The sequence below is a fragment of the Mercenaria mercenaria genome, chromosome 13, assembly GCF_021730395.1.
Source record: "Mercenaria mercenaria strain notata chromosome 13, MADL_Memer_1, whole genome shotgun sequence".
Taxonomy (NCBI): Eukaryota; Metazoa; Mollusca; class Bivalvia; order Venerida; family Veneridae; genus Mercenaria; species Mercenaria mercenaria.
The window spans coordinates 19,691,575-19,718,557 of record NC_069373.1 but is presented as its reverse complement, the minus strand read 5'-3'; the positions used below and the strand labels follow the sequence as shown (position 1 = coordinate 19,718,557).

Here is a 26,983-nt window from a genome sequence, read left to right as displayed (position 1 = left end):
GATGAAAAGAAGGGATAAGGAACAAGAAGCCACCATTACCTGTGCCTTTACCTTTATCAACTGACCATCTGATGTTCCTAGTACAGCTATTGGATGATTTAGTTGATCAGTCAGAACTACAGATGTTATCATTTCGTCGATGCAGATGTCGGCTTCTGTCGGGAAAACTGATTCCGAGTCTCTACCACCGGTCAATCCCATTTTACGCTGTGTGACATCATATGCACAGTAGGTATCATCTTTGAACTGAAAACATAGTTCTAAAATGAAAGCCATCATTTAGACATCAGTAACATTGAGAGAATTTTTGAAAGCGGGCAATTACTAAGAAAAATATGACAATCTGAAATTCAAGAAAATGGCTGACTATAGGGGCATCCATTTTAGTGTTTATGACGTCATTTACAATGTACAAATGGTTGTATTAAATACTGCTGAAACTTGATATCTCATACTCGCTTATCTCTAAATTCCAGCTATCTCAAAGACATTTTCAATCCCATCACAAAAATACATGCACAAAATATCATTTCATGTCGAATTTCGGTTCAAAGTAAAACTCTCGAAACCATGGAAATTGAGATACTGAGTTTCAACTGTGCTTAGCAAATACTCTTTAAACGGTACTGGTTTAGTGTTTGAAAAATCATGAAAGCATTTAAAAAAAATCTGTAAAATTTGGAGCCTAACCATGCATAGTAAATTCATGTCCAGGAGGTAATACTATATGCATGTTCATTTCATAGTTATATATTTCCATTCTCTGACTATAGGATGGATGGAAGGACAAAACAAGAGCTGTCCGTAAGACAGCACGCTCCATTTTTCTCAGTGCTTGAACTTATTAACACCTAGTCACCACCTCGGTGAACAGTATCTCACTCGAAAAACAACAGCTCCGCCAAGGGTTACATCAGAGGATGGGAGCAAACTTTACAGAACTTGACTGTTGAAGCCCAAATGACAGGAGCAACAAAGGGAAGAAATTTCAAAAAAAGTCCACAAAAAAAATACTTACCAGGTATAGATACATATATGTCAAAACACACCTAAAACTTGGAGGTACCATCCATGTTGTACCACAGAAAAGTGGTCTCAGTTTTTCCCTATGGCCAATAATAAAAAAGTTTCAAAATAAGCTATTTATAGTAACATAAAAGGGAAGTAATTCAAAAAAAAATTTATTGTAAGTGAACAAAAAAGGAATCTGCCAAATAAAAACAAGAGCACTGCAATGCAGAGCAATATGCACAAAGCAAAGTCATATATGACCTTTGACCCCTAAGGATGACCTTGACCTTGAAGCGAGTTATCCGAAACATGCGCTTTGCACGTCGTCTCAGTGTGGTGAACATTTGTGCCAAGTTTCTTTGAAATCCTTCAAGCAGTTCAAGAGTTACAGAGCGGACACAAAACAAGCTGACATGACCTTTGACCCGTAAGTGTGACCTTGACCTTGAAGCGAGACATCCAAAACATGCGCTCTGCACGTCGTCTCAGTGTGGTCAACATTTGTACCAAGTTTCTTTGAAATTCTTCAAGGGGTTCAAGAGTTACAGAGCGGACAAGAAATTGCTAACGGACGGACAGACGGACACCGGGGGTATAACATAATACGTCCCTTTGGGTGTATATAAATAAAAGTAAACTGTGTAAACTACAAATACATATTCAAATCAATTCATCCGTGGAAGTCAATTTAACGTAGTTAATACATAACATGTCGTTCTTTTACCACAGATAACAAATAATTATATACAATATTCCAATTAATCGCATTATTGATCAACAATTTCTTTATAAAACATTGTTATCGCACTCAAAGATGTAACCGCAGCGCTAATTGACTGAACACACTCGACTCTAGTGTATCGGATAATTTGATTCGCTTTCACACTTCTCGGGAAAATCTCGCAAGTACCTGAAGCAGGCGGAGCTTAAATTATGCTATTGGCATGTGTTTGTGTATTCAACACACATTTTGACACCGTGCAAATTGTCAACAGTCCGGGTAGCGGTAATTAGCGAGTGCGGATATCAAAGAAAATCGGGCAACTTGCATTTCGCTTTGAGGTTAGATCTGAGCGAAGTTTAAGTTCCAAAGCGACTATTTCGCTCAAGTCACCCACTTGCGAGAGCCCTGGTCGCAAGAGTATGGAGATTTTGAAACAAGAGTGCCAGAATTTCACAATCATGCCCATCATGTAAATGTTACAGTAAAACATATTCCGTATAAATTTGGTAGACAGTATGCCCAAACAATGACATATCCAATTCTAACAACCAGGTTAAAAAGTTTAAAGAATAAGCTATTCATAGTAGCAACAAAGGGAAGTAAGTCCACAAGAAATCTATTTTTGTTTTTCTAAGCCCACAAAAAAACTCCTTGCCAGGTAGAGATAACACCTAAAATTTGCAAGTATCATCTATGTTGTACCAGAGAAAAGTGGTCTTGATTTTTCCATACGGTCAATTATAAAAACAAGAGGGTCAAGATGACCCTGAATCGCTCACCTGAGTAATATGAGCCACGTTTCAAATGGCAAACTGACGCTAAAATATTATGAAGTAGGTCAGGAGGTCATATTCATGGTCACTGAAAGTCAGTTTTAAGATTGGTGTGCAAAACTGTCCATGTCATCCAAATTTCATGGCTGTATCTTAAAAAACAAGAGGACCATGAAGGCCCTGTATCGCTCACCTGACCTATTGACCTAAAGATCATCAAGATTAACATTCTGACCAAGTTTCATTAAGATATGGGCATAAATGTGGCCTCTAGTGTAAACTAGCTTTTCTTTTGATTTGACCTGGTGACCTAGTTTTTGACCCGACATGACCCAGATTCAAACTGGACCTTGAGATCATCAAGATTACCATTCTGACCAAGTTTCATAAAGATACAGTCATAAATGTGGCCTCTACAGTGTAAACTTGCTTTTCCTTTGATTTGACCTGGTGACCTAGTTTCTGATCCTACATAACCCAGATTCAAAATGGACCTTGAGATCATCAAGATTATCATTCTGACCAAGTTTCAAGAAGATACAGTCATAAATGTGGCCTCTACAGTGTTAACAAGGCAGTCTGAAAGACAGCTAAATCCCCCGCCACTGCTATGGATAGTGAAAGGGTAAAACCTTTGATTTTAGCTGTGACCTTGACCTTGAACTGAAATGGCTGACTCATGAATTCTGCACAACATCTTGATGAGGTGATCATTTGACCAAAGTTTCATGAAAATCCTTCAAGGGGTTTAGAAGATACAGAGCTGAAACCTTTGACCTTCAGTTGTGACCTTGACCTTGAGTTGACATGGCTGACTCATGAGTTCTTGAAGAGGTGATCATTTGACCCAAGTTTGATGAAAATCCTTCAAGGGGTTAAGGAGATACAGAGTGGACACCAAATGGAAGGCTCAAACCTTCGACCCTTAGTTGTGACCTTGACCTTGAGCTGGCATGGTTGACTCATAATTTCTGCAAATCGTTCTGATGAGGTAATCATTTGACCCAAGTTTTATAAAATTCCTTCAAGGGGTTTAGGAGATATATAGCGGACACGAAATTGAAGGCTCAAACCTTTGACCTTCAGTTGTGACCTTGACTTGAGCCGACATGACTGACTCATAAGTTCTGCACATCGCCTTGATGAGGTGATCATTTGATCCAAGTTTGATGAAAATCCTTCAAGGGGTTTAGGAGATATAGAGCAGACACAAAATGGAAGGTTCAAACCTTTGACCCTAAATTGTGACCTTGACCTTGAGCCGGCATGACTGACTCATGGGTTCTGCACATCGTCTTGATGAGGTGATCATTTCACCCAAGTTTTATAAAATTCCTTCAAGGGGTTTAAGAGATATAGAGCTGCACAAAATGGAAGGCTCAAACCTTTAACCTTGAGTTGTGACCTTGACCTTGAGCCGGCATGGCTGACTCATGGATTCTGCACATCGTCTTGATGAGGTGATCATTTGACCCAAGTTTTATAAAATTCCTTCAAGGGGTTTAGGAGATATAGAGCGGACACAAAATGGCAGGCTCAAACCTTTAACCTTGAGTTGTGACCTTGACCTTGAGCCGGCATGGCTGACTCATGGGTTCTGCACATCGTCTTGATGAGGTGATCATTTGACCCAAGTTTTATAAAATTCCTTCAAGGGGTTTAGGAGATATAGAGCGGACACAAAATGGCAGGCTCAAACCTTTGACCTTGAGTTGTGACCTTGACCTTGAACCGACAAGGCTGACTCATGGGTTCTGCACATCGTCTTGATGAGGTGATCATTTGACCCAAGTTTCATGAAAATCCTTCAAGGGGTTTAGGAGATATGGACCGGACACGATTTTGTTACGGACGGAAGGACGGAAGGACGGACGGAAGGACGGACAGACGGACGGAAGGACGGACGGAGACCATTCCTATAATCCCTCCGCCACGGCGGGGGATTAACAAGCTTTTCCTTTGATTTGACCCGTTGACCCAGTTTTTGACCCGACATGACCCAGGTTCGAAGTCTGCCTACAGATCATCAAGATTAACATTCTGACTAAGTTTCATGAAGATACAGTCATAAATGTGGCCTCTAGAGTGTTAACAAGCTTTTCCTTTGATTTGACCTAGTGACCTAGTTTTTGACCCCACCTGACCCAGATTTGAACTTAACCTATAGAGCCTCAAGACTAATATTCTGACCAAGTTTCATTAAGGTATGGTCATAAATGAGGCCTCTACAGTGTAAACAAACTTTTCCTTTAATTTGACCTGGTGACCTAGTTTTTGATCCTACATGACCCACATTCAAACTGGACCTTGAGATCATCAAGATTACCATTCTGACCAAGTTTCATGAAGATACAGTCATAAATGTGGCCTCTACAGTGTTAACAAGCTTTTCCTTTAATTTGACCTGGTGACCTAGTTTTTGACCCAAGTTGACCCAATATCAAACTCGTCCAAGACTTTATTGAGGGTAACATTCTGACCAAGTTTCATTAAGATTGGGCCAAAATTGTGACCTCTAGAGTGTTAACAAGCTTTTTCTTTGATTTGACCTGGTGACCTAGTTTTTGACCCCAGATGACCCAATGTCGAACTCGTCCAAGATTTTATTGAAGGTTACATTCTGACCAAGTTTCATTAAGACTGAGCCAAAATTGTGACCTTTAGAGTGTAAACAAACTTGTCCTTTGAATTGACCTGGTGACCTAGTTTTTGACCCCAGATGACCCAATATCGAACTCGTCAGATTTTACTGAGGGTAACATTCTGACCAAGTTTCATTAAGATTGGCTCAAAATTGTGACCTCTAGAGTGTTAACAGTCAAATTGTTGACGCCGATGACGACGAACACAGGGCGATCACAAAAGCTCACCTTTGAGCACTTCGTGCTCAGGTGAGCTAACAAGAAAGTAGGTCAGCAGGTCAAGGTCACAGTCAAGTGACTCCTAATTGCTTAGGGTCATAAGGTAATTATAATTAAACAGTCTAGGAAATATAATCTGATAATTTTTGAAGTATTTATTCCTATATAACACATACAAAAAATGAACCCCAGGACGGGGCCTCTTTTCACCCCAGGGTCATAATTTGAACAATCTTGTTAGAGATCCACTAGGCAATGCTACATATCAAATATCAAAGGCCTAGGCCTTGAACTTTCAGACAAGAATTTTTTTTCCTATATGTCTATGTAAAACTTGGGACCCCCGGGGTGCACCATGGGGCCTCTTTTCAACCCAGGGGCATAATTTTAACAATTTTGGTAGACGACCATAAGACAATGCTTCATACCAAATATCAAAGGCCTAGGTCTTGCGGTTTCAGACAAGAAGATTTTCAAATTTTTTTCCTATACACGTCTATGTAAAACTTTGGACTCTGCATGGAATTCAATTCTTTGAACAATTTTGAAAGGGGACCACATAAGGATCATTCCTGTGAAGTTTGGTGTAATTCTGCATAGTGGTTTTCAAGGAGAAGATTTTTTTAGAAAATGTTGACGGACACACAACATATGACGCATGTCACACGACGGACGACGGACACTGAGCGGTCACAAAGCTCACCATGAGCCTTTGGCTCAGGTGAGCTAAAAAGTTACAATATCAGTTATTTGTAGTAACAACAAAGAGAGGTTAATCATAAAAAAATCTAAGTCCACAAAATAATCCTAACCAGGTAAGGATAGGTCTAAATACACTTAAAAATTGGATGTAATATGCATGTTGTACCACAGAAAAGTGGTCTCCATTTTCCGCTATGGCCAGTAATAAAAAAGCTACAATATAAGCTATTTATAGCAAAACAAGAGGGCCATGATGGCCCTATATATCGCTCACCAGAGTTGATCTAGCCTACTGACCTAGTTTTTGACCCCACATGACCAAGAGTTGGAACTTGACCTAAAGATCATCAAGACAAACATTCTTACTAAATTTCATAAAGATTTGGTTACAACTGTGGCCTCTAGAGTGTTCACAAAAGCTTTTCCTTTCATTTGACCGATGACCTAGTTTTTGACCCCACATGACCCAGATTTGAACTTGACCTATAGATTATCAAAACAAACATTCTGACTAATTCTCATGAGTTTCAAACTTAAGTTGTGGTCTCTAGAGTGTTGAAAAGATTTTCCTTTGATCTGGCCTAGTGACCTAGTTTTTGACCCCACATGACCTAGAAATAATTAAGACAAACATTCTGACCCAGTTTCATAAAGATTGAGTCACAAATGTGGCCTCTAAAGTGTTCACAAGCTTTTCCTTTGATTTGACCTATTGACCTAGTTTTTGACCCCACATGACCCAGATTCAAACTTGACCTAGAAATCATCAAGCCAAACTTTTCTAAGTTTCATAAATATTGGGTCACAAACGTGGCCTCTAGAGTGTTCACAAGCTTTTCCTTTGATTTGACCAAGTGACCTAGCTTTTAATCCAACATGACCAAGTTTTGAACTTGTCCTAGAGATCATCAAGACTAACATTCTGACCAAGTTTTGTAAAGATTGGGTCACAAATGTGGTCTCTATTGTGTTCACAAGCTTTTCCATTGATCTGACCTACTGACCTAGTTTTTGACCCCACATGACCCAGATTCAAACTTGACCTGAGATCATCAATACTAACATTCTGATCAAGTTTCATAAAGATTAGGGCACAAATGTGGTCTCTAGAGTGTTCACAAGCTATTCCTATGATCTGATTTACTGACCTAGTTTTTGACCCCACATGACCTAGTTTCGAACTTGACCTAGAGATCATCAAGACTAACATTCTGACCATGTTTCATAAAGATTGGGTCAAAAATGTGGTCTCTAGAGTGTTCACAAGCTTTTCCTTTGATCTGACCTACTGACCTAGTTTTTGACCCAACATGATCCAGTTTCAAACTTGACATAGAGATCATCAAGACTTATATTCTGAGCAAGTTTCATAAAGATTGGATCAAAAATGTGGTCTCTAGAGTGTTCACAAGCTTTTCCTTTGATCTGACCTACTGACCTAGTTTTTGACCCCACATGACCCAGTTTCGAATTTGACCTAGAGATCATCAAGACTAACATTCTCACTAAGTTTCATAAAGATTGGGTCCCAAATGTGGTCTCTAGTGTTCACAAGCTTTTCCTTTGATCTGACCTACTGACCTAGTTTTTGACCCCACATGACCCAGTTTCGAACTTGACCTAGAGATCATCAAGACTAACATTCTCTCTAAGTTTCATGAAGATTGGGTCACAAATGTGGCCTCTAGAGTGTTCAGAAGGCAAATGTTGACGGACGACGGACGCCGGACAATGACCGGTCATAATAGCTCACCTTGAGTATCAAGTTTTGACCTCTAAGTGTGACCTTGACCTTAGACCTAGGGATCTGGTTCTTGCGCATGACACCCCGTCTCATGATGGTGAACAATTGTGCCAAGATAAATCAAAATCTCTGCATGCACGAAGAAGAAATGCTCCGGACAAAGGCATTCTTGAAATTAATTCAAAGTCTGTGGAAGCCGCCCGCATGCCGCCAGAGCCATTCCCACAATACATCCTGCTTTTCAAACGGGAGTATAAAATGTCTATTTTTTAGTAACTGTGACCTTGACCCAATGGCATTAGAATGACTTTTTGATCTGTGGGATTTGAACCACAACCAATCCGTTCGATCCACAGCTTAGTCCAATGCTCTAGACCACTGCGCCATGGTGGAATTTTCTAAGTATGCATTTAATCAGCTATACTGACCTTGAACCTGACCCCACATGGAATCCCAGCCCTGGTTTTTCCATAAGCTACTTAGTTTAATTTCAATCCATCAATCGAACCTTAAACTCTTCTTTTCCTACTTTTAGTAACAGTGACCTTGACATCCTAAATTCAATCCCAATCTCTGTCTAAAAACCAAGTTTCATTTCAATATCTCAACCCAAACTAAAGGTATTGAACGGAAACCAAATCTTGATGCCACCCATCCATCCATTCGCAAAACTTTGAAAAACCTGGTAAAAAATGTGTATGGGCTTATTTCTATAAGACTTTAATGTGTTTTATATTTATTAATATAGGTTTTTATTCTTACCAAACCTGGTGAGATCATACATTGCTGGACTGTCCCATACACCCACCATGGGTATGTCCCTGTTCCACCATTATAGCAGTAATTCTGTAACTCAGAGAAATGGTCCCTGGCATCAGTCATGGAAAAATTACAAACCACTGTTCCATATGCTGGGTCTGGTTCATTAGATGCCATGTTGCTAGGATGGCCAAAACTTACAGCCAGGTAGTCGCTTGTCCCACCGCGCTTAATATATGCTGACGTAGCTAACGTATAATCTAGTGAATTATGCGAACACTGGATCACGGTTTCTATATATGTCCTGTAGTATTTATCATCTAAACAGAATTGTATAAGCCTCGTAACATAGGCAGTCTTTGTGGGATGTGGATCAACTGGCTGAATTGAAACATAGTACCCGTAACCTTTTAACTCAAAGCCATAAATATATCTGGTATGGAATTTAGATTGCACGGAAGGTAGAACACTTAGGAAGCTATAATTATCTAAATCTGAATTATCCTCCAGGTATCTCATACTGCTTTGCGATCCATTATAAACTATCTCTCTAGTCGAGATAGTCATTGGTGAAAATTTTTCTTCCGTTCTGTCGTAGGTAGAGACTGCAGCATACAGCATACGTCTGTCCATATCATATCCCTTTGGTGGACGCCCGAAAAACGCTACTGAAGAAATTTTACTCCCAAGAAATGAAGCGTGATCTGTAGCATTGAATGCATACACTGTATTGAAATCAGACAGTGAATAAATACTACAGAGTCCTTGTTTCAACGTCCCGCATGCTAACAGGTAACTTTGAATTTTATTAATGGCAAGAACATTTATTATGTCTGGCACACGAGACCTAATCTCACTACAAGCAACTGGCTTTCCAAAACATTTGTCTGAATCAAATTCAGGACCCACTGATTTGGTCTGTTGCTCTTTTAATTTGTCATCAAGTCTAATTAAATAGTTTTCTCCTCCCACATAAAGCATACGGCTATTATCATCTATAACAATTTTTGTTAGGTTACTGGATGCCGAATATTCATCTAGAACAAGTGAGTTACACTGTATATGCCACATATATACATATGTTATCACAAAAAAGATTTGTATTCTAGCCATAGTCCAATGAATAGAAAATCTCTTGAAACTTCAGTTTACATATCTCCTCATAATCCTCCAGGAAAAGTTTCAACAATTCATTTTGTTCTTTTTCCAATCCTGAAAAACAAAAAAATGCTTCGATGAAGTTTAAAGACAATTGGCTCCAGATCATACTGGATAACCGGCTATCCTGACGCCCGCTGGAAATGAAACCCAGCTGGAAATGTAACCCAGCTGTAAATCGGTAGGTAAAGTTTTTCATTTATTTCTATTAAAACGAAGCCAATTCTTGCAAATCAACTTGACAGTTTTGTAAAGGAATGCCCATGGCTTACATTTACAATTTCTGGGCCAAAAACGATCGTTATGTTTTGAGATATTCGCTAACAATTTCTTCAGTTTGAAAAAACAGGCAAAAATCCAAAGTTTTGCGCCAATTGTTGCATGGTCTAGAAAAAAAGACTGTCGAAAAAGGCCGCTAGTGCTGTCGTTGAACTCGGATGTTAACATTTATAGACTGTCCATTAACTCCGATGATTTTGAATACTTTTGTATGTAAAAAGTATTACTGGCAGTGATTTGACGGAAACGTAATTATTTTTTAAAATGGCACTTTCATTTCAAGAGGCTTTAGGACTATATTCCTTCACACCCGGGCTGAGTTTTAACCTAGTTCACGCGTTCTTGCCATTTTTCCACCATGCGAAAGCCAACGATATATTTTTTGCAGTTACACCAAAGCAATATAGTACATATTGCCATTTTGCCAGCTTTTGATGGTGGAGGAAAACCACTACAGGTAATAATTACGTTTCCGTCAAATCACTGCCAGTAATACTTTTTACATACAAAAGTATTCAAAATCATCGGAGTTAATGGACAGTCTATAAATGTTAACATCCGAGTTCAACGACAGCACTAGCGGCCGTTTTCGACAGTCTTTTTTTCTCGACCATGCCTATTTAACGGCTAATATACTTTTTCAGGAATAACATAGAACACGAAAACTTTACACAGGTGTTCCGAAAGGACACATCTGTTAAACCAGATGATAAAAGTTTTCACAGGTTGTTCATAAACAAAACAATTTGCGCAAAACTTTGGTCTGGACCCCCCGCTTCCCCCCCCCCCCTCTGGATCCGCGCATGGTGACATATCATGCTTTCTGTTTATGCAGGTAAACTTGTGTTTGGTTAAATTTCAACAGAGCACAATTGTCTGAACAGTGTACAAACTCATTACTGTTTTTTCAGGCAAGGGTGGAAAGTGGTAGAAAATGAAAGCAGTAACCTTTTTATTAAACAAGAGGGCCATGAAGGCCCTGTATCGCTCACCTGACCTATTGACCTACAGATCATCAAGATCAACATTCTGACCAAGTTTCATTAAGATATGGTCATAAATGTAGCCTCTAAAGTGTTAACTAGCTTTTCCTTTGATTTGACCCGGTGACCTAGTTTTTGCCCCCACATGACCCAGATTCGAACTTGACCTAAAGATCATCAAGATTAACATTCTGATTAAGTTTCATGAAGATACAGTCATAAATCTGGCCTCTAGAGTCTTAACAAGCTTTTCCTTTGATTTGGCCCAGTGACCTAGTTTTTTAACACCTGACCCAGATTTAAACTTGACCTATAGATCATCAAGATTAACATTCTGAACAAGTTTCATTAAGATATGGTCATAAATGTGGCCTCTAAAGTGTTAACTAACTATTCCTTTTATTTGACCCCCGTGACCTAGTTTTTGACCCGACATACCAAGATTCGAACTTGACCTAAAGACCATCAAGTTAACATTCTGACTAAGTTTCATGAAGATATAGTTATAAATGTGGCCTCTAGAGTGTTAACAAGCTTTTCCTTTGATATGACCTAGTGACCTAGTTTTTGACTCCATCTGACCCAGATTTAAAACTTGACCTAAAGATCATCAAGATTAACATTCTGACCAAGTTTCATTAAGATATGGTCATTAAACGTGGCCTCTACAGTGTTAATTAGCTTTTCCTTTGATTTGACCCGGTGACCTAGTTTTTGACCCGACATGACCCAGATTCAAAATTGCCCTAAGATCATCAAGTTTTAACATTCTGATTAAGTTTCATGAAGATATAGTCATAAATGTGGCCTCGAGAGTGTTAACAAGCTTTTCCTTTGATATGACCTAGTGACCTAGTTTTTGACCCCACCTAACCCAGATTTGAACTTGAGCTATAGATCATCAAGATTTGACCAAGTTTCATTAAGGTATGGTCATAAATGTGGCCTCTAGTGTAAACTAGCTTTTCATTTTGATTTGGCTTGGTGACCTAGTTTTTTATCCTACATGACCCAGATTCAAACTGGACCTTAAGATCATCAATATTAACAATCTGACCAAGTTTCATGAAGATACAGTCATAAATGCGGCTTCTACAGTGTTAACAAGCTTTTCCTTTGATTTGACCTGGTGACCTAGTTTATGAACCCAGATAACCAAATATCGAACTCGTCCAAGATTTTATTAAGGGTAACATTCTGACCAAGTTTCATTAAGATTGGGCCAAAAATGTGACCTCTAGAGTGTTAACAAGCTTTTTCTTGATTTGACCTGGTGACCTAGTTTTTGAACCAAGATGACCCAATATCGAACTCGTCCAAGATTTTATTTAGGGTAACATCCTGACCAAGTTTCATTAAGATTGGGCCAAAATTGTGACCTCTAGAGTGTTAACAAGCTTTTCCTTTGATTTGACCTGATGAGCTAGTTTTTGACCCCAGATGACCCAATATCGAACTCGTCCAAGATTTTATTGAGGGGTAACATTCTGACCAAGTTTCATTAAGACTGGGCCAAAAATGTGACCTCTAGAGTGTTAACAAGCTTTTCCTTTGATTTGACCTGATGACCTAGTTTTTGATCCAGATGACCCAATATCGAACTCGTCCAAGATTTTATTGAGGGTAACATTCTGACCAAGTTTCAATTAAGATTGGGTCAAAAATGTGACCTCTAGAGTGTTAACAGTCAAATTGTGACGACGGACGGACGGACGGACGACGGACGACGACGGACGCCGGACACAGGGTGATCACTAAAGCTCACCTTTGAGCACTTCGTGCTCAGGTGAGCTAAAAAAAAATAAACAATGAGACAAACATTTCCAACATCTTTGGACGGTTCAAAAATCCCATGTTAAACATACGATAAAGCCCGAAACGCGTGAAAATGTTCCGAATGTAAATCAGGTGAAGTAAGCGCTCTATGTATGCGTCTGGATTGATTAAACTGGGCGAGTCTACTTACTTATTACTTGAGGATGAAAAAAAAACGTGTTTTTTAAATGTTGCTCTTAAACAAGGGTGGCGGTTGAACTACTAAAAGTACAACAACAGTTAATTCACAACAAATCGTACGGTATGTTTTATAATCAGTAGAAGCTAGTCGTATTTACGCTTATGAGACCTGTTTCACCCACAAGTAAAGAATTCACAGGTCCATCATGAAATATTTTCCCCACCGCACATATTCTTGTCCTATTCCTTATGGCCGCAATCAATTACAGCTTTGATTTTTCATAAAACTTAAACTCCCCACATTAAAAGCAAAATACTTTTTTTCATAAACAGCATCTTGTTCTTACCAATATTTCACATCTTGTGATTGAATCCCCTTCACAAAAAATAGTGAAAAAAATACTAAATTTAAATGTTGAACTCTACAATTTCACAACCCCATTACTTTTCTTAAGTCCTAATGTTTTTCTAAGATCTTAATCCTTTAAGCTTTGAAGACAGGATATGATTTTTTTGTTTAATGAATCAACTTCCTCAGAATCTTGATGAATGTCTATACACCCAAAAATGTCCCCTTGTGCACCTTTTCAGTAGTTAAGCATCAGATTTCTTTTATTCTTTAAATAAAATGGGATTTTACTTTATTTTCCTTGAAAGGGAGTTACAGTGGATACAAAAGCAGCTTTCAACTTCACATATAAAGCACTGTTTAACATTCATAAAGCCAAAAGTGATGTCCCCTGTGCACCCTTTTTTCACATTCATCAATTACCTTAGCATTGCTGTAATATATGGTGGCAGTTCTATATTCTAAGCAATGTGTAGACAAAATTTAGGCATTACTTGATAATTTAGCATTATAAAAGAAACCCTGGACAATTTAAAATTCATTGTTTGCATTTTTGCTGTAGTTGCCAATTTTCAAGTTAACAAGAGCTGTCCATAAGACAGCCAAGCTCGACTATTCGAAATATTGTCACAGAAGCTGGAAATTATTACCCAAAATGTTAAATATCAAAAGAGTTTTAAGTTCAAAAGGGGACATATCAGAGTTATGGGACTTGATGCTATCAACTAGTTTTATAACCCCGAAGAAACATGTTAAGTTTCAATTCAATATCTGCATTAGTTTTGGGGATAGTAACTTGCATGTAAAACTTTAACCAGAATTTTCTAAGTCCAAAAGGGGGCATAATTTGCTCAAAATACATGTTAAGAGTTATGGAACTTGACCCAGTGAGGTAGGTAATTGATCTAGAAAAAGAATAAATAAGTTCCAAATCTATATGCCTTTTAGTAATAGCTGTATGTACTTGCACGCAAAACTTTAACCAGAATTTTCTAAGTCCAAAAGGGGGGCATAATTTGGCCAAAATACATACCAGAGTTATGGGACTTGACCCAGTGAGGTAGGTAATTGATCTAGAAAAAGAAAAAATAAGTTTCAAATCTATATGCCTTTTAGTAATAGCTGTATGTACTTGCACGCAAAACTTTAACCAGAATTTTCTAAGTCCAAAAGGGGGCATAATTTGGCCAAAATACATGCCAGAGTTATGGGACTTGACCCAGTGAGGTAGGTAATTGATCTAGAAAAAGAAAAAATAAGTTTCAAATCTATATGCCTTTTAGTAATAGCTGTATGTACTTGCACGCAAAACTTTAACCAGAATTTTCTAAGTCCAAAAGGGGCATAATTTGGCCAAATGAAGGTCAGAGTTATGGGACTTGGTGCTATCAACTAGTTTTATAACCCCGAAGACACGTGAAGTTTCAATTCAATATCTGCATTAGTTTTGGAGATAGTAACTTGCATGTAAAACTTTAACCAGAATTTTCTAAGTCCAAAAGGGGGCATAATTTGCTCAAAATACATGTTAGAGTTATGGAACTTGACCCAGTGAGGTTGGTAATTGACCTAGAAAAAGAATAAATAAGTTTCAAAGCTATATGCCTTTAAATGATAGCTGTATGTACTTGCATGCAAAAACTTAACCAAGGTGTGACGCCGACGCCGACGCCAGGGTGAGTAGAATAGCTAGACTATTCTTCGAATAGTCGAGCTAAAAAGTAGAAATATCAACTTTATTGCTTCTTAGGCTGTCAAGTTTGCCTACATATGTAAATGTTCACTAGTGAATATTGTGTAGTTGAAAGAATTCTACTTAAATATGAACATATTCTATAAATATATTTTTGGGTGCAATTTGTCCCCTGTGCATCTTCTCAGTAACATTATAAAGTATGCGTGTATTTTGCCATTCCATTTTACCATGCATGACATTATGTCATTTTTATACTTTGAATAAGCATTGCATGTAAACTAAGTGATTTCAATATGTTAGTTATGTTTAAAGTCACTTATTTTTCATTTAAAACATTACATGCTGCTGAATTTTCAAGTTTTGTTGCGAGAATTTTCAGTTTTGTAGTTATTTTGTGGAATACACGATTTGTTTGAAAGGATCTGTCTTAAGTTGATCACCAATAGACTTTTTATAAAATTAATACAACAATGATTTTCAAATATGTGTCCCCTGTGCACCTGTAAAATAACTCAGTTTTGAGATGACAATTTTAGAAAATATTATTATAGTACATTCTTGAAATTTGGCATGCGGTTGATGAACATGCAAACTGTGAGAAAAAAATAGGTTTTATAATAATATGTTAATTATTTTTCATTGAGCAATAACTTTTCTAGGTAGAATTTTATTTTCATGTCATATTTATGCAGAAATGATGATTTTAAAAACCAATGTCCACAAATATTTGATAAATTAAGTTTCAAACCACACACATATATCTATAACGTATCATATATGTTGAAAAAATTACTGTTATTATACATATTTCCTTGTCATAAAACATTACAGCATTTATCACTCATTTTACTGGAAATTCACCAAACTTTCGAATTTAGGCTGAAATATTTTCTGACTGGTATTTCTCAACACTTTCCCAAAGCTATTTCCTTGAAATTTGAAGTATTTGCTATCATATAAAATAGGTGACCACTATAAGAAATAGGTTTGAATTTTCAACCCCTATGTCACACTTTTGCTTTATTATTTTGAAAACCACCCTTATGTGGACCATATTGTAAATTGGCTTAGCCAAATATGTTATCCACTATAAATAAAGTCGTTATTATTATTATTATTGTTTTCCAGATTGAAGATTGTCAAAAATTTCTTGTGTAAAGGATAATAGTTGAGTCTCACAGCTATGTTTGGAACGTAAGCCATGTTGGAAAGGTGTGAGAAGACTGTTGCTGTCGAGATGGCGCATGATGTTAGAGACCATGATATGCTCCATTAGTTTGGAGGCTATGCAAGTCAAAGAGATTGGCCGAGAGTTGCTGGCTTTATATTTAGGACCCTTTTTGTATACAGGTGCAACGATACCTATATCAGTTCTCAGTGAGTTTTGGAAGACTTTAGTGACAGCTGATCAGGTCCAGACGCCTTGTAAGGATTTAGATCCTTGAGCATTTTCAAACAAAACACCTTCAACAGTTATAATCTATATTGCTCATATCATTTTCTTGCTGAATTTTGTCATTTTCAAAAAATTTAATTCACAAAGTTGTTTAAGACTCGCTGGTTTAATGTATAAAGAGATGTAGAGGTCTATCCAATAATTAGATCTAGAACGCAGTCTACTACTTTGTACCTACGCACAAACAGTACTTACTTACAATATTGGGTATGAAAATTCGCTTTGCCGTAATTTTGGCCAGTAGTTATGTTGCGCCATCAATGACGCGTTCAGAATTATTTTGAGGATCATTTTGAAAATCAGTGTGCTAAAACACACAAAATTGTGCTTCAGGTAAAACCCTGCAAACAATATTAATGTTCTAACATAATTTTTAAGGATACTGTAACATTTTAATTGAAAGTCTAAAATTGCAAGTAGCAAGTAAGAAAAAAATAGCCATACATGCCATATCTCCCGCCGGGAGCCTTTTTCTCCCGTATTTTCAGTATATCTCCTGGTCTCCCGCGGGGACATGAAAACCTCCCGTAAAAAAAAAATAATAATAAAAAAGTTCTCTGTCGAAAAATCGTATCTCGGACCCAATGTAGACCTTTATAAAATACTTAAAATTCAATATCGAGTAGCCCGGAAATACTCTTCAGACATAATTTTGATAGTTGTCTATAATCCCTAGTTTGATTATCGAGAAATACACGCCTGAGGCATTAATTATCTTACCACCTACTGTCACCAACTCCAAACAATAAACCATTTAATCTTACCCGTAGGCAACAGTTACTCAATACTGTAAACATGTGCATGGGAGATTTTAGACTGATTCAATACCATCAAAGTCGCTGATTTGTAGTTTTCAAAACAATGTGTAAACCAGTCTTAAAATTACGTCATTTTACCGCCATCTGCCAAAGTGTACTTTCGTTTTCGCTGACCTCGATATTTATTGAGCCATCAGAGGATGAGACAGGTTAATGCTAACACCGGGTTTATGCTTCTCAATTTAAATACTTGTACAACATGCAAAAAAATCAATTACAATTTAACAAAAATTGGCGAGTTAATGTCGGACTACACAGAATTTCGTACAGACATGTATTCGGATAAGTGAATTTTATGAAATAAATTGCAGTCCATTCTGCCCAAAGAACTGACTGCCATTCCTTTGTGATATTGTCATGTTGTAATAATTAACAGGAGAAGAATTCCCAGTTTAAATACATGTAGTTTTAATCTGAACATGGACAATCGAGCAAAAGAAGGACTTTCATTTTTTTAACAACTTCATTTCTGAAAGAAAATGGCTATTCCTACGGTCCCGTAAGAACAAGTGAATGAAGTATTGCCATGCAATACAAAGTCCCCTACTGGAAGGCACCTAATTTTTTCTACTGCGGTATAACATAATGAACTGATATCTGTCAATGATGTATAAACAATATTGTACTACATATACAATATGTTATAACATTATAACAACACACTTGGATTAAAATGTGCATATATAAAAACCAACAGTTGTTTTCATATTGAAATTTTTTGGCTGATTATAAAAATGTTATCATGTAAGTTATTTATAGTAACAACAAAGGGAAATTAATCTTTAAAAAAAAAAAAAATAAATAAAAAAAAATAAAATAATATAAGTCCACAAGAAACTCTTTACCAGGTAGAGATAGGTCAAAATACACCTAAAAATTGGATGTAACATGCATGCTGTACCACAGAAAAGTGGTCTCGATTTTTCTCTACTGCCAGTAATAAAAAAGTTACAATAAAATCTATTTATAGTAACAACAAAGGGACGTAATTCTAAAAACAAGGGTGCCTCATGGTGGTGAACATTTGGTCCAAGTTACATCAAAATCCCTCCATGCATGAAGAAGAAATGTTCCGTACAAAGTCATTCTTGAATTTGACCTTTGACCTCTAAATATGACCTTGACCTTAGACCTAGGGACCTGGATCTTGCGCATGACATGTTGTCTCATCCAGGGGAATATTTGTGCCAACTGATATCTAAATCCTGCTTTGCATGACAAAGTTATAGACCAGACAGGAAAAAAATCCTCTTGACCTTTGATCTCAAAGTGTGACCTTGACCTTTAAGCTAGGGTACTGGGTGTTGCACATGACACGTCGTCTCATCATGGGAAACATTTGTGCCAAGTAATATTAAAATCCCTTCATGGATGGCAGAGTTATGGATGGGACAGGAAAAAACTCTGTTGACCTTTGACCCCCCAATTGTGACCTTGACCTTTGAGCTAGGGGTCCGGGATTTGCGCATGACATGTCGTCTCATCATGGGGAACATTTGTGCTAAGTGATATAAAAATCCCTTAATGAATGTCAGAGTTATGGACCGGACACGAAACAGACCCTGTTCATGCTATGTTAACATCTGACTGCTAAGTGTGACCTTGACCTTTGAGCTAGGGGTCTGAAAGTTGTGCAAGACACATCGTCTTATTATGAGGTACATTTGTGCCAAGTAATATTAAAATCCCTTCATAGATGGGAGAGTTATGGACCGGACAGGAAAAAAGCCTTGTTGACCTTTGACCTCCAATTGTGACCTTGACCTTTAAGCTAGGGGTCCAGGTTTTGCGCACGACATGTCGTCTCCTCATGGGGAACATTTGTGCCAAGTAATATTAAAATCTCTTCATGGATGGGAGAGTTATGGACCGGACAAATAAAAAGCCCTGTTGACCTTTGACCTCCAATTGTGACCTTGACCTTTGAGCTAGGGGTCCGGGATTTGCGCATGACACATCATCTCATCATGGGGAACATTTGTGCCAAGTAATACTAAAATCCCTTGAAGGATGGGAGAGTTGTGGACCGGACAGGAAAAAAGCCCTGTTGACCTTTGACCTCCTATTGTGACCTTGACCTTTGAGCTAGGGGTCCGGGTTTTGCGCATGACACGTTGTCTCATCATGGGGAACATTTGTGCCAAGTAATATTAAAATCCCTTCATGGATGACAGAGTTATGGACCGGACACGAAATTGCGGACGGACAGAATGACGGAAAGACGGAATGACGGAAAAGAGCATTCCTATAATCCCCAAAACTGGTTTTCAACCAGTAGGGGACTAATAACCTTACAGGCTATTCCTACGGCTCTCCCGTAAGAATAGAGAAATAGCCCACAGGTAGCTATTCCTACGGCTGTAAAGACAGTTTTTATGTCCATCTTGAACTGTTAGTAATAAATATGTCACTGGCAGTCTCAAAAATAATAATGTCATTATTCTAAGTTTACATCATGTTTTGAATATCATGTTACACGTTGTATGTTCCCTTCATGTCTCGATGATAAGACATATAGAGAAGAGAAATAATGACTGACAATATTGAGAGAGTTTCTTTCGTGAAAATGTACGGTCCCAAAAAAGATTCTATACTTTTGTTGAATTTATTGTAATAAAAAATAGATTATGATTTACAAAGGGAAGTAATAAAATGCGTTTGTATAGAATGGGGATAGATCCTTTCGCTTTCAAGCCCTTTACATTTCATTTGATTATTATATGGTCATTATATAGGTTGTTGCGTAAGTTATAGACAATAAGTTATATGTATTAGATGATGCTGATCAACTTACACGTACTGAAATTATGAACGTGCATACACACGCGCCGATAAAGTAACAGTTTGGGGAAAGAATTTGGCAGTGGTCCTTTAAATTTCTGTAATTAGTTATATCAAATACATGCACAAACATTATAAGAATGATTGATTTTTTTATCTTTAGGTGATAATTAAGCCATTTCTTTAATATAACATTTTATTCTTTATAATTTGAGTACAGATATTAATGATAATTTTCGACTGTCTTTAGAGCCGTAGGAATAGCCACCTGCGGGCTATTTCACTATTCTTACGGGAGAGCCATAGGAATAGCCTGTGAGGCTATTCTTACGGGACCGTAGGAATAGCCACTTCCTTTCTGAAAAGAAATGACTACCCTTAAAAGACTGTTTTGACATGATATCTCCGCAATATTTTGAGTATTGTATGCTTAAACATATTAAAAAAGATCACTCTCCCCAGATGCAGAAGCATCAACACATAAAACATAAACAAAGTTCCTGGTTCAATCTTTCATGAAATTCTGAATTTCCTTGGATTAAGTAAAGTGCTATAAGTAATAATCATGCATTCTGTACAGAACTGTTGGCTCCACTCATCAATTCAATATAGAATACCTGATGATTTTTTCATGAAAACGGCTATTTAGCGCGTAAAAAATGAGCAAATAAAAGTCTCCCTTATTTTTACCCAAATCTCCCTTTAAAAAAGCCCTGTTGAGACAAATCTCCCTTATTGACTGTCTGAAAATATGGCATACATGTATGAAAAGCTACTTGCTAAAATTTGCAAGTGGTGAAAAAGATAAATTTGAGCCCTATAAGAGCACAGGTGTCCTGCTCATGCCTAGGTCCAGGCCCTACCCTATAAGTTTTTCTTACTGGGTAAAACTTATAGGGTAGGGCCTGGACCTATGGCCTATGTAAAAGAGTTGCTACTTCCTGAAACTTAAATTGCAATGGTATCTCTGTCTGAACAAGGTGCAGTACTGTTGACAAAATGTTGGAAATAGGAAAATTAAAGGGCCAAAAATTGGGGATTTGAAATTGACGTCGAGGACGGAAATGACTTAAACAGGCTGGTAACATTGCCCGATCGGGCTTATGACACAAAAAGTAATATTTCTTGAAAAATAATGAAGATATTTCTTTCAAACTTGGTCCATTTATTAAGCATAACAAATGATACAAATTAGAATAAAAATAACTTGGTTGCCTTCAGTTTTGGTAGAATTATTTCCCTTTTTCAGATTTTTATGACGCATAATCTTTGAAGTCCAAAGAAACAATGTTCTAATGCTAAGTTTAAAACAAAAAAGGATTAAATGGCTTTCTAATGCTCTAAATTATTGCGCTACTACATGAATGTATACATTTTACTCTGCTTTCACTTACAACATTATAGAGAAATGTTAGTTCTAAAAAAATTGCTCATACAACTGCACTAGAAACAAAGTATTTACCCTAAATATATAGAATAAAGGTATTGGCGCACAAGTTTGGCGCAGTAGAAAGCCATTGAACCCTTTCTGTTTTAAACATTGCATTAAAACATAATTTTTTTTGGACATTTTTATTGGAACATTTACACGTCAAAATTCCCAATTTTAGGGGTATAGGTTATGTTCCCAAATTAGCCAGAAAAAAACCCTGAATTCACTGTATGTATGACTCTACCATTTCATTATCTGTCATAGTTTACAGTAAGTTGTTTACTTTTGCCGTTTTAATGTCAAAACCATTTATATTGATCTATGTATGAAAAATGGATAATAGCCAAAAATGACCATGGATAACTCCCTACATGTGTTGTCCTTGAAAGTTGATAATAGCCAACATTGATATTTTTTCATTGACATCCCATAACAGCTTGACCACTTTTGTGTGCGTGGACATGTTTTGATAAATTACTTTGTAAAAACATGATGATATCAGCCTGTTAACATTTTTATGCTGGTAACAGGCACAGTGTGCAACTTGCACCTTCCTTGTTTCAAGTACACATGTACTTAAGTATTATTTCCCCCGCTGTCCCTTTTTACCCCACGATCACTATATTCCGTATAAGGTCAACTACCTTTTATAATCACTAATAGCACAAACCCTGTTCACATTCTGAATATCTAGGTGTACACAGTGGTACACCAAGACCTCTCTGATGAGAGACTGGCTGTGCTTATACGCCTTTCTACAAACCGTACATTTATGAGGGTACTCATCAGTTGTTGAAACTTCAACAAAGGAGCCAACTCTACCTGTTCATCAATGTTGTCTATTTCATCCATCTCTATTCTGGAATGAATACCTGTAATTAAAGATGTGTAAAAGTTTCAAGAAGTCTGAACCTTGTTTACTAGTTGACAAGCAATTATTTACAAAGAGCAATTTTAAGCATGGTAAAAACTGAAACAAACCCAGGGTTCTAGCCAGGATTTTTTGAAGGCATGTTGCAGAAGGGTATTTTTTGATGAACAAAGGGGTGGGTGCGGGAGGGGTGTCCCCTCCCACATGGGGGATATGGGGGTTACCCCAGAAAATTTTGTGTTACTACAACTCATTTTGGTGCATTCTGGTGCATTTCAGAGTGAAAAACATAGTGGTATTTTCAGTGATTAATAAGCATCATTTACATGCTCAACAAGAACAAATAAAGATATTGGGTCATAAAAGATCCTATGGAGTTTATTTGCTGAATGACAATTAAAAGTTTATCAATTTTAAGTTGCTAAAAATGTTCATTTACTATTTATTGTAAATAAAACAACACAATTTTGGCATTGCACACAGATCTATTTGTTTAAATTTATGTCCTCTATTCCTGTGGAGTTTATTTGCTGAAAACTTATCCATTTTAAGTTTTTGAAAATGTCCACTGTTTGTTGTACATACATGTAAAACAACCCAATCTGAGACTGTCATCCAGGGAAACGCTGGTTTCCATTTTGGATCAATGCCCGATTTCCTCTGGCCATTCAGCGTGACTGGGAGGGATTCTGAAATTGTGATCGTTGCCGAGTTGTTAAGGTCGCTGACTTCAAATCACTTGCCCCTCATCGATGTGGGTTCGAGCCTCACTCGGGGCGTTGAATTCTTCATGTGAGGGCTTACGGAAGGTCGGTGGTTCTACCAAAGTGTCCGTCCGTGATGAAATAATTAATGCACGGAGGGTATTTCAAACTTTTCTCTAAAAGTTCTATTTTGAAAGTGACGACAGAAAACATTAATTCTTGCACTGTCTTTTCGATATTCCGCCTGAGAAAACACATTTCATACATGTGAAAAACATTAATATTACGGCGATAATTGTTCAAAGCATTTTACCGTGTTGCACAATTTTTGACTTAATTCCTTACATTGTCTTTCCTTGATTGCGAAAAATATTCGGACGATAATTGTTGAATCATCTGTCATTATATCTAATGACATGCATAATCTTAAAACTTGCGAAAACAGTCACTTTCATGTACACATCACAAGATACCGCCTGTCAAAGGATTTAAAGGCGGAGCTACGATGAAATTTACGTCACATGTTCCACATAGGAAGCTGTCATTGGTTTATCGGTTATCTTAACTGGCATCGCTTTACCTAAACTATCGGGTAAGCAAGTGGAAGCTTTTCCAATACACTAACGGATTAATCGGGGTGTTTATTGGATTTTATGACATGTCGCTTCAGCAATTAAGGGATGATGGGGGAAATAAGGGATGTCGAATATACAACTCAAAGTCTGAAGGCATGTCGCACGCGACAGGCGATAACAGCCTGGCGCGAACCCTGAAACCAAAATTGTTACATTCTGTTAAAAGTGCGACGACTGATAATGAAATGTTTCAAGAACTTCTGGTACTGACCACCTGTATAATACATTGCATTGAGCGTGCTACATCAATAAGTTACCACATTTCATGCGTATACTTATCTAATATACAAAACTGTACCTTAAGAAAAGCATATGCAAATGTCAAACTAAACTTACACGAAAAATAAACGCAACAATTACATTTCCTCACCATTTTGTTTTAAGAGCATACATCAATACTTACATTCCATATTTCGCTTCCATCTAAATGGCGCTGCACAAAATGCTTGTGAACCTCGTGCTATTATACCACGAGGCGAATCAATAAAAACTTTGCAGTGTATAATTCAACGCCAATTAGGCGTGACTTAACCGCTATTTTCGGTGTTTACCGCAGTATTGTTATGACCTTTAAGTGCAGACACGCCTCGATGCATAAAGTTGATCTATACATTGCATTCACAAGGAGTATACTCAACACCGATTTAATTCCTTATTCAAATACCAAGGCTAAATATGGCAGAGAGAAATCTAATTTTGAAACTTTTAACCGGTGGAATTTCACAGATACAATGTTTCAAAATGAACAATTTCGACGTTAGTTGAATGTGTTAACATTACAGTAACAGCTGGTGACCGTCAACGTTCAGTTGCACCGCGTCTGACAAGCATACGTCAAGATAATATGATACGTCAACGACATTTACGTGACAGCTTTGTGACGTCGCAATCCACGTCACATGTTGTAATTGGAAATCCCGGACGACCAATTCACTGTGACACAGTCATAAATTGTTTGCGTAAACGCGGGATTCATTTTCGTCGTCCAACTCGATGTAAGGCTCTTGTCATCGTCAAGAAAAGCAACGCTGGGCTCTAAATAACCGACGACATCTGTAGGGAACTGTTGTATTAAGCGACAAATCAAGATTTAATCTCTATCACGCTGACGGATAGGTCAGAATATACAGACGCCGCAACGAACGTTTCGCAAATAACTGTGTGCGTGAGGTTTATCCGTACAATGGTGACAGAGTCATAGTATGGACAACAATAAATTCCACCTTCAAGACCACCCTTGTATAGTCTGTCATACAGAGAAATGGTGGCTATACGCGTTATTGACTGCACTGATGCTGAAGCATGGAAAGAAATATGATCTCAGATGATATTAATTTTTTGATGATATTTTTTTTCTGTTATGTTTACTTTGATTACACATATAAATTTGTATGGCTAAACATCAGTAGGTTATAAATATTGACTATTACAGTCATTGTTGCGTTTCTTTTTCGTGTCACTTTACAATGTTGACTATTATCCATATAACATTTTGGGCTTTATCTTCGAAATTTCTGCGAACACTTTGGTCAGTATCCATCGACTTAAACATATGCTTATATATTTGTAAATTTGCATTATTTGATCTAAGATAAAAACTTCCTAATATGTTCATATCATTGTTTATATATTAACTAAAAATTACAAAATAGCATTCATTACTGAAAGTCCATTAAATAAGGTTGACAACGGTTTAAATCGCCAAACTCGTTCTCAAAAGCAAAATGTAAACATTGTTAAAGCGTTTCCAAAGTGAAAAATATGTCCGATATTCAAACTGTTAAGTGCAAATGGTACAGCTAGTTGTAAACTACTTTGAATCAGTTACAACACTTTAAACGATCAGAATGAGTGTCTAGGGGTACGGATCCGTACCTCTAGAATCTGATTCTAGAGGTACGGATCCGTACCTCTAGACAAGCCTGTAAGGGGTTTTCTAGGGGTACGGTCCTCCGATTTTCTAGAGATTAAGGGTTATTTACATTTCAAATTTTGTTGAAAATGAAATAACAAATAAGACTTCATCATAATTCACCTTAAACTTCAACCTAAATGGTTTACAGACAACACCGTTCACCCGATTTGTTACATTTTCTTTTGAAACGTAAATAACCGAGGAACACCAAATAAATCATGAGGATTCGAACTGGCAGGAAACAATACAAAGATTAAACAAAAAATTAATAATGTTAAATATGTTGGGGAAAAAACTATTTTTAATGATAATTAACCCTTAGGGTATTTATGTTTTCCACACATTTGGTAGCCGTTGCGAGATACAAGAGACGTTTTCTCAAACAGTTTTCTTTACTTAATGTCGGTTAATTGATTATTAAACAATCATTTCCGTGTCGATTATCATTATATCTTGTTAAATAACAAAATAAATAGGTGCATATTATTATGCTTTATTTTTTTCTGCTGAATTTCAAATAGAAATCATTTAAGGGTTACATGCACTCACTTATATGTTACAACAAACTAATCGGCACGGAACATTTTATTCATTTGGAGTTCCTCGGTTATTTTGGTTTTGAAATAGAAGGTAAACAATCGGGTGAACGCTGGTATCTGTAAACCATTTAGATCCAAGTTTTAATGAACACTGGTTAGGTCTTATTTTTTTTATTTCATTTTCAACAAAATTTAAGATATATATAACCCTAAATATCTAGAAAAAGGAGGTCCGTACCCCTAGAAAACCCCTAACAGGATTGTCTAGAGGTACGGATCCGTACCCCTAGACACTTCCAATTAGAAAATATTGAAATAAACAATGTCCTTACCAAGTTCGACAGTTCATCCAGTTTGTAGCATGTTGGAGTTATCAAATCATCTTGTATTATCCGGGTAACAAGGGTGGTTAAACGGGGATGACTGGAGAGTGGAGCTCAATGTAATTCGCTGTCAATTAGGCAAGATGGTTTAAGTAACATTTGTTACTTTGAGACATATAACAATCATGGAAAATACAGTTTCGAACACGTCTATTACATAACACTTACATATATTTACTGGTAAATAAACTCAAGTTATCAAAAAAATGACTTCCGTCTTCCCGTTTATCTTGCTTATCTGCCCCTGGATTTGCAGCTAAACTCCAAGGCTGTGACTAATACAGAGTTGGTGCGCCTGTGATATATTACAGACTCCGGTATATACCGGATTAACTAAATTTGAACAAAAATATCTTAAATATATATATATATATTGTAACCATGGTGATTCTAACCGTAACCTTTAGTCAGTATATTATGCATATTATACACTAAATGCGCGCGGACATGCAAA

General features: G+C 37.1%; 1 protein-coding gene across 9 annotated transcripts in view; it reads right to left on the bottom strand.

Annotated features, from left to right (window-relative positions):
- The window catches only part of LOC123530483 (hepatocyte growth factor receptor-like), an 87,188-nt gene extending 60,370 nt beyond the window's left edge, over positions 1-26,818 (bottom strand). For 2 of the 9 annotated variants that reach the window (XM_053521287.1, XM_053521294.1), the window contains exons 1-4: positions 26,479-26,783; positions 22,305-22,354; positions 8,578-9,786; positions 40-246 (exon numbers count right to left, since the gene is read on the bottom strand). In XM_053521287.1, the coding sequence (XP_053377262.1) occupies positions 40-246; positions 8,578-9,687 (1,317 nt within the window). In that variant the 5' untranslated portion in view covers positions 9,688-9,786; positions 22,305-22,354; positions 26,479-26,783. Of the gene's footprint in view, positions 1-39; positions 247-8,577; positions 9,787-22,250; positions 22,355-22,938; positions 23,043-26,478 lie in introns of all 9 variants that reach the window. The other 7 variants (XM_053521293.1, XM_053521295.1, XM_053521290.1 and 4 more) reach the window with 6 other exon arrangements.
- Between the last annotated feature and the right edge of the window lie 165 nt (positions 26,819-26,983).